The following is a 14720-nucleotide window of genomic DNA, read 5'->3' on the forward strand; positions in this document are numbered from 1 at the left end:
GAACTGAGGTTACGATAGTAACCGAGTATTATAAGCAGTGGGGACGCCATGCAAAACGCCGCACAGTAAGTAACTGGTTGCCACAGTGACTCCGGACCCCTGAGCACATAGAACAGGCCAGAAAACCCAATATATATATATATATATATACACCGTCGGGTCTAGAGTAATATACATGTGTCAGCACTAACACCGACAAAATATAACCAATAACCATGACACCGTCAGGATACAGTATGGGAATTTTTAACCAGCAAAAGCGGGTTTTATATATGTGATTATGCACAGTAGTATTTAGATCAGACCAGACACCGTCGGGCCTTAATCATACCGAAAGCACCTTCACCTGAAGGGAAGGCACCTCCAAATGATAACACTTCATAAATGTGGAAGGCGAGGACCAGCCAGCCGCATCACAAATATCTTGAATGGGAAAGATGACCAAGCATGACCAAGCCATGCCTCTGGTCGAATGGGCCTTGATACCTATGGGGCAGACCTGACCCACTGAGGTATAAGCCATAGAAATGGCATCCACTATCCATCTAGAAAGTCTTTGCTTAGTGACCGGATCCCCCTTGGATCGGCCACCAAAGCAGACAAAAAGCTGTTCTGAATGTCTGAAAGATGCAGAACGCTCCAGATAGATTCTCAGTGCTCTGACAGGGCAGAGAAGATTAACCTCCCCATCCTCGGCAAAAGGGGGAAGGGCTAATAATGTGATAACCTGCGCTCTGAACGGCGTTGAGAGCAATTTAGGTACATTACCAGGGTTTGAGAGTGACATTAGAGTCCCCTACTCCAAACTCCAAACAGGAGGGGCTCACAGAGAGCGCCTGCATATCACCTACTCGCTTGATAGATGCCAATGCCAACAGAAGAGCAGTCTTTAGCGAGAGAGGTTTAAAGTCAACCGACTGCAGCGGTTCAAAGGGCGGACCCTTCAGAGCCCCCAAGACCGTGGAAAGGTCCCAAGGAGGCACAGAAGGAGGTCTAGAGGGGTTAATCCTCCTAGCCCCTTTCAGAAACCATACCACCAGTTCATCTCTTCCCAAATGATTGGCCAGCTACCAGAGCATGATGCGCTGCAATAGCTGCCACATACATCTTGAGCGTGGACAGGGAACGACCCGCATCCAACCGCTCCTGTAGGAAAGAGAGCACCACAGGTACCTCACATGAGTCTGGGTCAAAACGATTTTTCAAGCACCAGCTGAGGCCTCTCCAAACACACTCCATATCCCCAACCTAGGTTGGAAGCGTCTGTTAACACCACTTTCCTCCTGGAAACCACTCCCATGGTCACAGCCTCGTTGTACCAGTTCTGAGCCCGCCAGGGAATCAGTGTTCTCAAACAACCGTGATTCACCGTGATGCGCAGGGTGCCTGATTGCCATCCATGGGTTGGCACACGGCGCTTCAGCCAGTGCTGCAGCGGGCGCATACGCAGTAATCCCATATGACGTACTGATGATGCTGCCGCCATGAGACCGAGAAGTTTCTAAAATTTCCTGAGGGGCGTGCGCTCGCACGCTCTGAACGAGGCTGCCAGCGTCCGCACAGAGAGCGCCCACTCGTGTGAGCAGCGCTGTCATGGTTACAGAGTCTAGAACCGTACCCAGAAAGATGCTCTGACTGGGGATCAGTTTGCTCTTGGTAACATTGCTTGTGAGACCCAGGCATTTCAAATGGCCGAGAATCAAATCCCTGTGCGCTAGAAGCTCGGTTCTCGACTGTGCTAGTACCAGCCAATCGTCGAGATAATTTAGCACGTGCACCCCCTGATGTCTCAGGGGAGAAAGCACTACATCCATACACTTTGTGAATGTACAGGGTGCTAACGACAGACTGAACAGTAGAACGGTGTATTGATAAGCCTGACCATCAAAGGCGAATATCAAAAATGGCCTGTGACGAGGGTTTATCTGAATATGAAAGTATGCATCTTTCAGATCCATTGTGACAAACCAATCTCCGGGGCGAACTTGCGCGAGGATATGTTTGATATTTAACATTTTGAAGGGCCGTCTCATGAGAGCCTTGTTCAAACGTATCAAATCTAGAATGGGTCTGAGACCGCGTCTTTTTTCGGGATTAGAAAATAGCGGCTGTAGAAACCCAAATTTATTAGCGCCGGGGGGATTATCTCTATCGCCCCTTTTGCTAATAAATTCTGCACTTCGGCGCGAAGCACGTGACCCGCACTGCTTCACACCGAAGTCTCGACAACCGCCTGAAACTTTGGGGGTCTGCGAGCAAAGTGGAGCGAGTAACCACGCTTTATAGTGTTTATGACCCAACTCGAAACATCTGGGATGGCTTGCCAGGCCAGTACCCGTGTGGCTAGGGTTCGACACACTGATTGGGATAGGTTGCCTAATATATGGGGACCTGGCACCCTTACACTGTGATTTGTGCACATACTGAGTGTTGGACTGACTGTGCAGGCCAGTGTTACAACAGGGAGGGGGCCATCTGGTGTGTGTGTGTGTGGGGGGGGGGGACCCATGAATTATGATTGTGAAACATACTCTTTTTGTGCTTTATTTGGGTCGTTTTGGTTTGTTTGTAGAGATGCGCTCACTGCTGCGGGCCTGTTTACAATAATAAAATCCCCAGCTGCCTGAACTGAACAGGGAACTGTGGGAAGTTTTGGAGGTCTTTTCGAGGGTTGTCCGGCTAGCACGAGACACGAGCCCTCTCTCTTTACCTTTGGTGCTAGGATGACATTTCAGCGGCACCACATTGAGCATGACGCTGGGACGCGGGCCCTGGCGCTGGGGGCGTCGGAAAACATTCCGCCGAAAGCGGCGGGCGTCAGCCACAGGGCGGGGCTGAGAGACCTGCTTCGCTGGCTTAGCTTGCTGCGTTGAAGACGGTGCTGGCTTGGGTCTGCTGGACGCTGAGCTCGAGCACTTTGGCAAGAAGTGTTGTATGGCCTGGGACGCCTTCTGTGCCTCCGTGTACCTCTCCGAGAACCCCGTCACCGCCGGGCCGAAGAGGCCGGAGCCGGATACCGGGGCGTCGAGGAACCTCGTCTTGTCAGCATCCTTAATCTCAGTCAGATTAAGGCAGAGGTAGTGCTCGATAGGCTAGTACACAAGGCTAAGTCCTAGCGCTTCGGAGATCACGGAAGGCCTCGGGGTCCGGGCCAGCCTCGTCCATGGATTGGAGGAGTTTGGCCTGGTAGACCTGCAACACGGACATCGTGTGCAGGGCCGGCGCAGCCTGACCGGAGGCGGAATACGCACTGATCTCCCGCGAACAGGACCGGTGAGGGTGATTGCTCTGGCGACAGTGAACCACGTGGGGACGTGGCCGGCGTGCGTTCACTGACGTCCATGCTTTGGGCGCCTTTGGCTGCGGTGCTTCTTTTTTTTTGGGTGAAGTAGCGCCGGAAAAGGAAGAGCAGGTGATGCGGCGTCGCCGTCTCGAGAGAGAGCTAGCCGAGTTTGCAGCACGGAGATGGGGATGCCCTTGCAGGCCACAACTTCCGCCAGTCGAGAGTGCATTCTCTGCGTGGTGGGGTCCCAGGCATGAAATGCAGCTTGAGTGTTCGTCGACCTCGTGCAGCTTGCCTCCGCACGTGGCACAGGATGAGCGAGGCATTTGGAACTATCGCCTTGTACAAGTTAAGACAGTTAGATTTTAAAAGGATATCACGTCGTCGCCGGATAGCCACAGGTGAGACGGGGTCAGGAGAAAATGGCTGAAAGGCTGAAAGGGCTTGTTCGATGGCAAAGTTCAGTAAAGTTGTCGCTAAAGGAGTAAGATCTGCTATAATGCCGAATTTCTGGGGCTATTATAGGCTAAGGCCACGTCCCTCGGGGGGCTTTGACGTGCATGGCGTAGGGCTCGCTCATTGGTCACACGTCAGCGCCATTGGGTGTGCAGTTGCTCCACCACAGCCTATGAGCAGTCAGATGCTCAAAGTGCTAGCTGTGCAGCTGCAAATGTGTTTTACATATAAACTTCAGTAAATCGAGGAAAGGGAGTTTAGTGACCGTTCGAAAGGTAACTCAAGTAACATTTCCTAATCCACAAACCCTTTTTAAGTGAGGTAAAAATTAGGTTAAAATACTTGTACTTCTACTATTTTGATCAGTAAACGTATTAATCAAATACATATAACCATCAGTAGAATGCAGCATGCAGCAAATTACTAAAAATATCTGTAGGCCGGTCTGCTATTTGTGATCTACTATTTCAGTAATTTTTCTGAATATGGATTATATCACATACCTACCAGTGGAATCATTGAAATTAAAATATGTGCTGAATAGAAGAAAAAAATATTCCTTTGAACTAGTACAAAACTGAACACCAACCAAAATTGTAATAGGGCTACTCTTATGTTGTGTTTTTTTTTCTTACCCTGGTTGGATGTGTCCTGTTAAAATTTATTTTATCCTTTATCCTTCACAATTTTAGTTTTTAGGTAGCCTACCCCTACAATGTGAAAGCCTTAAAGATGACTTAAAGAACTTGCTTTTAGAATATTTTTTTTTTTCTTTCTGTTTTTGAATTAAAATTAAAATGAGGGTGGAGATCAGGAGCCTGGAATCAGGAGTTATTAGTATACAAATAATTTCTAAAATAAATGCACATTAAAAATGTAAACTGATGGGCACATAAATGTGTCAAATTTATTACATTCTTTTTATGGAGAGATGAGTCTGAGGAAATTATACCACAACAAATAAAATCCAAAACTACAAGATTTTATATAAATGAAATGGTGGGTAAATTCTGAAGGATTTTAAACGGCCTAGTATGTGTTCAAAATGTTTGCATAAAATAGAGAGAACTTTTAAAATATAAAATATCTGGACTCTGGAGGCGCTCTTACCACTGCAGGTTATATAATTCATCTTGTGAAATACCGCCACCTACTTTTCGTGGAAAGAAAATGCCCAATATAAAGTTGTCTGGGCAACCAAAACCGCAACAAGGGAAAGGTCTCCTCGAACTGGCTCATCCAAACGGGTTTACTCTCTCTGATTTATTTGCAGGTTTAGAGAGCTCTGAATTTAATTGATCTAATTCGCTATACTGTTGGAGCAGCATGTCTTCATCTGCAACATCAGCACACAGTAAGACACCTATGGATTCATACATGGGTGATTCATTTATGGGCAAGCAGTTTTCTCTAGGCTATAGAGAAACATAATTCTAATTTAATGGCATTACATCGCCATGTTTTGAATCTAAAGAAAAAAAATACATTATAGGCCATATATTTGGTTAGATGCGTTAAAGCTGTTTGTGTGTGTGTGTGTGTGTGTGTGTGTGTGTGTGTGTGTGTGTGTGTGTGTGGTCCTGGACCAAATGTCCCCACATTTATTATTAGTATGAATTTATTTCCTCTGGAGAACACAAACGAAGATATTTTGAAGAATATGGGGAACCAAACAGTTGATGGGCCCCATTGACTTCCATTGTAAAATAGGCCTATGGAAGTCAAGCCATTGCGGGGCCCATCAACTGTTTGGTTACCCATATTCTTCAAAATATCTTATTTTGTGTTCTGCAGAGGAAATAAATTCATACAGGTTTGGAACAACTTGAGGGTGAGTAAATGATGCCAGAATACTATTCATTTTTGGGTGAACTGTCTTCAATGCACCCGGTTGCGAGTTGGGCATTATTACAACATATCATGTATAGGCTATTCAAGTCAGAACATTAATACAAAAACGTTTAGTCATTTATATTTTACATTTATTTGTATATTATTTCCATCATTTCTTTATGTATGGTATCTAACAAAAAATACAACTTAATTGGGCCATTCAGACCTACTCTGAATTTGTAAATATGGTTTCCAGCTCTACTTAAAGGCTGCAATATAGGTACTGTATAGGTCTACGTCCTATTCTCTCTGTTTAAAACCCATTATGTCAATTAAATGTCCTTGTAAGTATGGATGTGTGCGTATGTTTGTTTAATTTAGAAAGCAGCGATGATGTGAATCCTTACAAAATCCCTGAACACGATGATCTTTTCCAGATGAGGAACAAAGAAAAAACTCAGAAGATGCTGGTTTGTATCATTTAATACATTGAACTGTAGCTGATACCTTTTAAAGAATAAAGCCAGGACCAAAAATACATCAGGGTTGTATTACAAAAACAGCCTAACTTACAGCAAACAAAAATATGTTCTAAGAATGTATTACTAACATTCCCATTCTGTTATGACAAACATCCATTGGTTATACGAATGTTAAGGGACCATTGCATTTTATCATTTTGGGAACGTTACTTTAGAATCGTTCGAATGTTCAGAAAAGAGAAAGCTAGACAAAAAAAAAAAAGTACCACGAACAATGTAGAAATGTGTTTGTGTTACTGTTTTGAGAACATTAAAGACCAGATAACTTTGAACAAACATTCCATTAATGATACTGGGGAAGAATGTTTGTTATGAACTTTAAGAAAACCTTGCCAGAATGTTAACCAAGGTTCTGTCAAGACCACTATCGTTAAATACGATTGACAATTAGCATACCGTTTGGATTGGCGATATGGTTCTATTCTGGGCAAGAACTCCCAGGGAGAGCAGCAATAACCCCCCTTAAGGTAAACAGATATCATTAATGTCAATATTTGAATGTACAAGTAATTAGAGAATTTAGTCTGATTTAAAGGGGAACCAAAATGCCAAATCGTGACTTGCCCGAGAGGAGGAGCTGGGGATGGAGGAGGGAATTGGCTCCTGAGAAACGCGATAGCTGTTGATAATAAGCACTTGCTTGAAGTCTGAAGCTGCGTGCTAGAAGTTGAAATTGTGCACTCTGTCATGGCAGGAGCACCAACGTAAGTTGGCTTTACCTGTCCATGAGAAGATGACATTTGCAGACAGAACTAGGGCAAGACAAGCCAGGTTGAGGAAGGAACTGAAAGAAGAGAGTAACACACCAGTCACACACACTCATGGACAGCTCCAAATTACATCCGCATGGAGGGCATCTATCAAAGGTGAGCCACGCTATACCTCACCATGTCTGCATCAAACTTGTAAACCCACAGCAAGTAAAAAGTTTAGCCTAAAAATGTAAGCCTACTGTTGTAAGCCAACTAAATGTAAGCCTACTAAAAAAAGCCTACTGTTGTTATTCTCATTTTCTAAGACCCCAAAATTGATAAAGGAAGCACGAAAGAATATATCACTAAGAGACGAGAGCTGTTCTTACTTGAGGTAAGATGGTGTTTTGTTTTTCACTAGCCAGGTAGACATTTGCTCACTGTCTTTGTTTTATGCACTGTTTCTGACGGGCCTTTCTTTACTCAACCTCTGTGTTTGGTTCTCTGTTCTTCTGTGTCTGATTGTTTTTGTACACATGTTCTCTATTACTTTTTTTTTTTAGTATTCCCTGGTAGTAAAGAAGGAAGAGATTCAGCTACTAGAGAAAATGGCTGCAGAAGAAGAGGGAAAATTGGCAAGAGCTGAGAAGTTCTTGGAAGACGATGCCATTTTGTTTGAAGAATTTCTGAAAGAAAATGACAAGAATTCTGTGGAAGCTATCAAAACGTACCAGTCATACTAACTTGCACTTATAAAACATTATAAAGAAACTATCATTACAGTCCTGTTGTTATCTTGAATTGTAATGCTTGAAGTAAGAAACTCAATGTTTAAAAGATCAAATATTGGCATATCAAATTATTTATTTTTTACTTGGGTATGCATGGGTATGCAACAGCAGAATACGTGGCCTAAATCTTATGACTAAAACCATTAAATACTGTTCAGTGCTGAGCAGGAGACCAAGATGAAGCTGGAGAAAGTAGCTGAGATCAAGAAGACTACTTCCAAAATGGTGGCAATCAAGAGGTATAAACAATTTGTATGGTAGATGCTTTCCAAAATATGTCATCTTGTTTGTTTATCTTTTTTTCTCTGCTTATCCTTTTATTTTAGTGACATCTCTAAGTACGAGGACATCCTGAAGGAGTATAAAAAGTATAAAGAGTTTCTGCTGATGCTGTCACCCCCAGAGTGGCAAGAGAAACAGAGATCCAAAAGCAGACACTCTACTGACTCCACCAATACTGAGAGTGATGGAAAGCAGACAGAAAAAGTCAAGAAGAACAGAGAGAGAAAGACGGTCCCTCCAGACAGCAAGCGTACGCTGGCAACTTTACAAGCTTTTAAAATTACGTTTGTTTAAAATAAGAGTGCAAAGTATAAATTCCATAAACACAGTTTTAATTATTGACTGCCTGGTTTTCTTTAAATCAAATGTACTCAAACATATAGGTGAAGAAAGACAAATGGCTCATGGTTTTTCATCCTCTCGGGAGGCCAGGGCTTCATCTAGACAAAGTGTGAAGTCCGGCCGTCAGAGCAGCAAAATGTATGTACAAATCATAGCATTGAGTGTAAAAAAGCTTTGCGTGTTTGCATGACTCATTAATAATGTTTTGTTTTCACTTTAGATCTGCACCTGGGACTGACAGTTCGGATTGTGAGGTTAATATCCTCTAACATTCTTTTGAATTAAGCAGCCAATTTATTGTTCATTTATATTTTGCAAATTTTACATTTATAATACTAAAGTGTAACAGATTTATGTTTTATGCCTAAGCCTACAACCTGAAAATTAAGCAGTCAGGGTTTGGCTGGATAGCATGGTTCTGTTTGCCTTTGCCAAGAGATTCTGTAACTACACCATCTGGCAGCAAAATGGAACTTTCTCCATTGATGGCCATTCAGGCAACATATATAGGCTGTATATGTTGCTATTTAATTATAGTATAATAGATGTTTTTTCAGTGCCCGGTTCATTTATTTAATGGCTTATCATATAAATGTGTGAAATGAACTTGTGGATAGAATAATATAGGTCAATTATATAACGTTTGTATAAAAACAATCTATGGATTTTGAAAAATACATGCAATTGGCATAACTTGAATACATCTTATATAGAGAGAATATTGAAGAAAGAGTGAAATTCTTGAAAAGACAAATTACAATATTTTATTTAATATTTTAACAAATCACTGTTTGTCTCACGCTTATTGATATTTGATAAACCTTTTGTCAGCAAAAAAAAAAAAAAAAAAAAAAAATCTAAGTCATGTGGTGTGACAAGATTCAGAAACATAAAAAAAACATAAAATGATATCACGGAGACTTGAGTGTGTGTCAAGTTCAGCAAGTCTTTTAAAATATCACATGGCAAGACAAGGTTAGTAAAAGGTTGTAAAATGTCATGTTTTGTGACTCTCCAATAAATGTAATGATATTTATGAACATGAAAATTCAAGATATTGGTGAAATGTTGGTGATATTCGATATTGGTGAAACATTGATTGGAATTACCACATTACATTTTTAAAGTCATTAAATTTTCTTAATGTTTCCTCTGCTTAAATGTTCTCTTTTCTCACAAAGAGTGGATTTCTAAGGACTCTTTTTTTTTTACCATCAAAACTCATGTCATTGAGCAATATATTTTTTCCTGGCTACAACCACTGACATCACAGCTGAGGTTACATTTACCGCTAGAAAAAGACTGAGCTGTGTGTATTTTTGTGGTGCCATCAACCTATCAACATTGTCCCGAGTGATTAGTCACATGGCATTTACAGTTCAGGTGATTGGCTCAAAACAATAGACCTGAGCGGCCATGAAAAAAGATGGCAGATTTCAAATCACGTTCTTTCGGGGGCTCTTGTATTCAAGCAACTGCCAATGAGATGAACGGGAATGCTAACAGATTCCTCCTTAACCTCCTTGTTTTAAATGACCACTTTATTGCCTCCATTAGGAGAACCCAGAAATCTTCTTCAAAGATCCTCAGGATCTGTTGAATCTGATGACTGAGCTGGAAGAGCAGAACCTTTCTCTCATCCAGAACACTAGAGAGACAGAAGAGACTTTGGAGGAGTTCAGACAGAATGCTGAACTGACTCGCAAAAACATGTGTGTACCTATGCGCCTTAGAATCGCACAAATATGTTTTTTATTTATTGAATTATACCAGTACATGTTTATATTTGTTTGTGTATATGCAGGGAGTCTGAGTCAAAGCAGCTAAAAGAGCAGATTGATTTCATGAGTGACACCATTCAAAAGGAGAGAGAGAGAACAGCAGAGCTTGAACTGAAAGCCAAACACTTCAGCTTCGGACAGTACAAACCAGAGGACCAGGTATGGATTTTTTGTTGTTGTTGTGGGCTTCATATTTGTCTTCTGTTGTGCTACTTTGTCATTTTTTTTGTAAGCTTCATTGACAAACAGACTGCCCATTGATTAAAACAATGAATCATCTTTTCTGGGATGACATAAAATACAGTATCTTCCGTTTTGAATTCTTAAAATTTCATATGAATATACTGTATATTTTCACTTCCAAATTTAGTGCACCCAGTTCCTGAATGATAAATAATAAATAAATAATATATTTTTTGCCAGTCTTCTCATTAACAGTGTAATTTACTCAGTGACATTTCATCCTTGTTGAGCTTCAATTAATGCATATTTGCCTTTAAGAAGGCTCTAAGAAAAGCATTTAAAAAATGCAGTGCTAAATCTTAAATATTTGATTCATCTCACACATTAACATGTAAACTTTGGCAGTAGTTGATAACTCCTAAAGTTTTAAGTTGAAAACTGCCTACCCTACCTAACTAAGCTGTATTCCCCAATGCTGGCTATGCAGTTTTCGGAGTGGCTAGCAATAGCAAGTTAGCTTTGAAAGCATGAGATCCAACATCCAACCCTCTCTTCAGAACGCTCTCCAAAGACACGCATTCTTCAGAACACATGAATGCACTTGTGACTTTGTGAAACAGACTGTCTTTAAATAAATGTTGCTATAGTAGTATAATTGTAATGCTAGAACGCCTGTTTCATCATTAAAATGCATTTTCACATTCATCTTGACTGAGGGGACAGGATAGTTCGGGTGAGGGGGGCTGCAAATATGGAACACAACTTTATGGCTGAGGATGTTGTCACAGTTTCAGAGTAAAACATGTTTTGAAAAATATATAAATTTCATATAAAATGTAAAAACAGTAAACCTAAAAATACAAAATATTGAATAAAAAAACATTATCAAACTAAAATATAGTACATTCATTTCATTAAAGTAATAAAACAACAGTTTTGGTCATTTTTGACCACCACCCGAGCAGCACCAGAGGGTTAAAGGACAAGTTCGGTATTTTACACTTAAAGCCCTGATTACAGATCGTATCTGATGAAATATAACGGTTAAGATTAAAATTTGGACACATGCTCCTGTCCCGAGAATTTTAGTTTTATTTAGCTTTCCCCCCCCCACCCCCACAATGGTTGTCTATGTGCACTGGCAGATTCCTTCCTAAAACACATTAAACTTTCGTTTACAAAGACGTGAAACTCACCGAGTGGTCAGGGGTGTTCACTGATACGGTCCCAAAAAAAAAACGCTGAAAAAGATGCTTTCCAACAGGTTTTATCGTAGTGTTTGTCCAACTCCATTGATTGTATTGAATGTGCTGTGTGAGGTACGTTATTCCTCCGCCGCTTCTTCTTCTGCTTCTTCTGTGTATTAAATGAAATGCCAGCGGTTTGCTTGCAATCGGCAAAGGTGCATTATCGCCACCAACTGGTGTCTATTATTCAAGCTCTCAACGGAAGAATCTGGGTGTGACGCGTTTGGCAAAATAGGTCCACAAACGCTAAATAAAACTAAAATTCTCGGGACAGGAGCATGTGTCCAAATTTTAATCTTAACCGTTCTATTTCATCAGATACGATCTGTAAACAGGGCTTTAAGTGTAAAATACCGAACTTGTCCTTTAAGACAAACAACCAAAAAACAAAACACATGTAATACTTCAGAAGTTTACAGCCTGGGAAAAAGCTAAACAAAACAGATCGTCAAAACACATGAACAAAACCTAACAATGACAGGACCACGGGTGTCTGACAGAGAAGTGTGCGCAACCCATCGTTAAAAGCACCAAAGACAGGGGAAGAAACAACAGACTTGACCATCAGGCTAGGGACTGCTGGGTCCACCGGTACTGGGTGGTCTATAGGCTAGGGAGTGCAGAGGCGGGAATGGATTCCGAGAATAGCTCCAGGACTGAAGCAGATTCAGGGAGGTGGGATCCATCACCCTACTGTTTAGGGGGATCCCGAAACCTTTTGATTAAAAGCAATGAGGGCACTGTCAGGATAATGAACTTGATGGACCAGATCCAAAAACTCACTATGGTCCATGAGGGAAAGATAGATTCAAACTTAAATTGTAATCAATCGAGAGCAAGATTTTACTTGAAGAATGTGCACAATTCCAATGTAATCTTTTATAGTTTTTGACAAGACTGATGATTTCGAAGGGGTAAACTAAAAAACACATAAACACTAGCAATTATAGGAATTCAAGATGTCATCTTTACAGATTTACAACAATCATTTTAAAATCTAGGAAGGTTCTGTAAAATCCTAAATTATGCCATACATCCAACTACGAGACAGCAGAAGCAATATCACTTTTAGTCATGCTCATGCTGTTCATCTTGAGTTAAAGATATTAAAGATTTGATGTCTATAATGTTTTTTATGATAAGACACAAGTACTACTCATTGTTCTAGAAATCTTTGCATTGATATATCATTGGACAGTGAAGACTTGTTTAAAAACATATCTAGTGACTTAAGAATACTTGTACCTTGCCCTCAGGACAAGACTCTTGACACACTGAGCCATAAGGTGGAGGAGGTGTATCACTGCTGTGTGGGGGAAACCGAGGCAAACCTGAACACTTTGCAGATGCTGACGGCCATTGAGGAAAAATTGGGGCAGCTTCTGGAAAATGCCGAAATGATTCCAAAAGACCAAATGAATATAGCTGAACGTGCCAAAGAGAAAGAGAGGAGAATGAGGTGACCACATACACTGTAAAAGATGTTGTTTTGTTGTTGAGTTGTACTATTTCAATACTATTTCAGCAATATTTCATGTTGAGTTCAATGTTACTTGCCGTTTCTTTCTAATAGTGAAATTTTCTAGTAATTTTTGAGTGAGAATTGTTTTTGCACCAATGTTTTGTCAGTGAAAATATACATTAAACCAGCAACAAAATCATCTGTAGCTAGTTCGTTTCTAAACTTCTTTTACTCTTTAGACTGCGTGATGAGAAGATACATTTGCAGAATAAACAACAGGAGGAAAGACAGAAAAAAGCCTTGGAAAGATCGCAGAATGAGATTAAGAAAACGGTAAGAAAAATAAAATAAAAACAAGTTTTACTGCAACAAGTGTCTAATTTACCTTTTGGCTCTAGTCACAAAAGTATATCACAATTGTTTATCACTATTACAGGGGTCATATTTATTTCCCCACAATTTTGTGACCATTTATCACCCTCTCTCCTATAAGAAAAGCAGTTTAAAAAAAAAAATCACTCCAGCTGCAGGTTATAGTCATGTACAAATTTGCAACTCCCTCATCATTCAATCCCTCATTAAAAAATCAGGTCAAGATTTACACATTTCAATTAATAGTAAAATTCTATCAAATTCTCCTTACATATTTTTCATATTATAAATTAAGAATTTTAAATGAGTAAAAAAACTAGAGCTTAATAAAATATTTTGTATAAATCTTAATGGAACATGGGAATGGACATGGAGTTTATGTGATTTGTATTTTTATATGTATATTTTTTTATGTTTAAACTTAAGTTTAAGATTTATACAAAAGATTTGATGAAGTTCTAGTTTTTTTTTACTCATTTAAAATTCTTAATTCATAATATGTAAGGATTATTCCATTAAATTGTATGGAATTTTACTATTAATTGAAATGTATAAATCTTGAAAAAAGGCTTTATTTTATTTGTAAAGCCTCCAGTACATCGTGACAGGATCACAAAACAATCGTAACTTTTTGTTTGGTGTTTAGGAATAATAGTATCTATCCCGCATTGTCTATTTCCTCACTGTAACAGTGTGGGTCAAGTTTCTGATTAACCAATTGACATCATCACTGACATGTAACCTGTGTGAAGTCACAAAGTCAGTGTAAGCAATGCAGAATGAGTGATTATTTTAATAGACGTCACAATTTCTTCACTGGAAAAAGAAAAGAAAAAAGTAATCTTTTATCTCATGATATGACCTCTTTAAATGACTGACATTGCTTTTCAAACAAGTGAGAACATGCTTTCTGTATTCTTTCAGTCTGTTAAGAAGCTGATGCCACGCTCTCAGCCTCCTGTCCGCAAACGTCAGACAAACAAAAGCGCTGAAACCACAGACCGGGAAAACGAAGAGTTCCTGTATTTCTTTAGTTAAATCACAAGTACGCAGATAATTGAATTTGCATCACATTTACATACAACTAACTGTAGAAAGCATCAAGTTGATCAAGTTTATAGATCTTTCCTTGTTTTTACAAAGGTTTAAATTTTGAAGTTAAAATTTGACATGAATATAAATGTATGAATCATGAACATGCAAAAGCTTTTGAAAACAAAGAATATGAAACTTTTGACAAATATTTGCAGACACAATACTCAAAATGTTTATTTAAATGTAAAATTTTATTAACCTGCTTTAAAGTAAACCATAGCTAATAAATACATTTCAATTGCATTATTTTATAAAAAGTTGTTTTTTTTGTTTGTTTTTTACAAAAATGGAACATTAGTGTATCTGAACTTTACAAAGCCATACAAAAATAGGCATCAAAACAACTTTGTTCCATTATG

General features: G+C 39.8%; 1 protein-coding gene across 1 annotated transcript; it reads left to right on the top strand.

The window, feature by feature from the left end:
* The first annotated feature begins 4887 nt into the window (after positions 1-4887).
* Positions 4888-14675, top strand: cfap100 (cilia and flagella associated protein 100). Its single transcript, XM_079629079.1, has 14 exons — positions 4888-5093; positions 5954-6042; positions 6809-6980; positions 7133-7200; positions 7370-7533; positions 7756-7836; positions 7924-8129; positions 8263-8359; positions 8442-8475; positions 9779-9933; positions 10026-10161; positions 12689-12891; positions 13134-13227; positions 14191-14675. Exons 1-14 carry the CDS (start codon positions 5066-5068, stop codon positions 14302-14304), a joined length of 1641 nt encoding a protein of 546 aa, XP_079485205.1. The 5' UTR covers positions 4888-5065; the 3' UTR covers positions 14305-14675.
* Positions 14676-14720: the final 45 nt, after the last annotated feature.

Source organism: Phoxinus phoxinus (assembly GCF_949152265.1).
Source record: "Phoxinus phoxinus genome assembly, chromosome: 11".
Lineage (NCBI taxonomy): Eukaryota > Metazoa > Chordata > Actinopteri > Cypriniformes > Leuciscidae > Phoxinus > Phoxinus phoxinus.

Bases quoted from the DNA above. Each gene is read 5' to 3' on its own strand.
- cfap100 (XM_079629079.1), top strand. From the start codon at position 5,066: ATGTCTTCATCTGCAACATCAGCACACA. The intron at 6,043-6,808 runs GTTTGTATCATT...CTGTCATGGCAG, and splicing joins AAAAAACTCAGAAGATGCTG to GAGCACCAACGTAAGTTGGC. The intron at 8,360-8,441 runs GTATGTACAAAT...TTTTCACTTTAG, and splicing joins GGCCGTCAGAGCAGCAAAAT to ATCTGCACCTGGGACTGACA.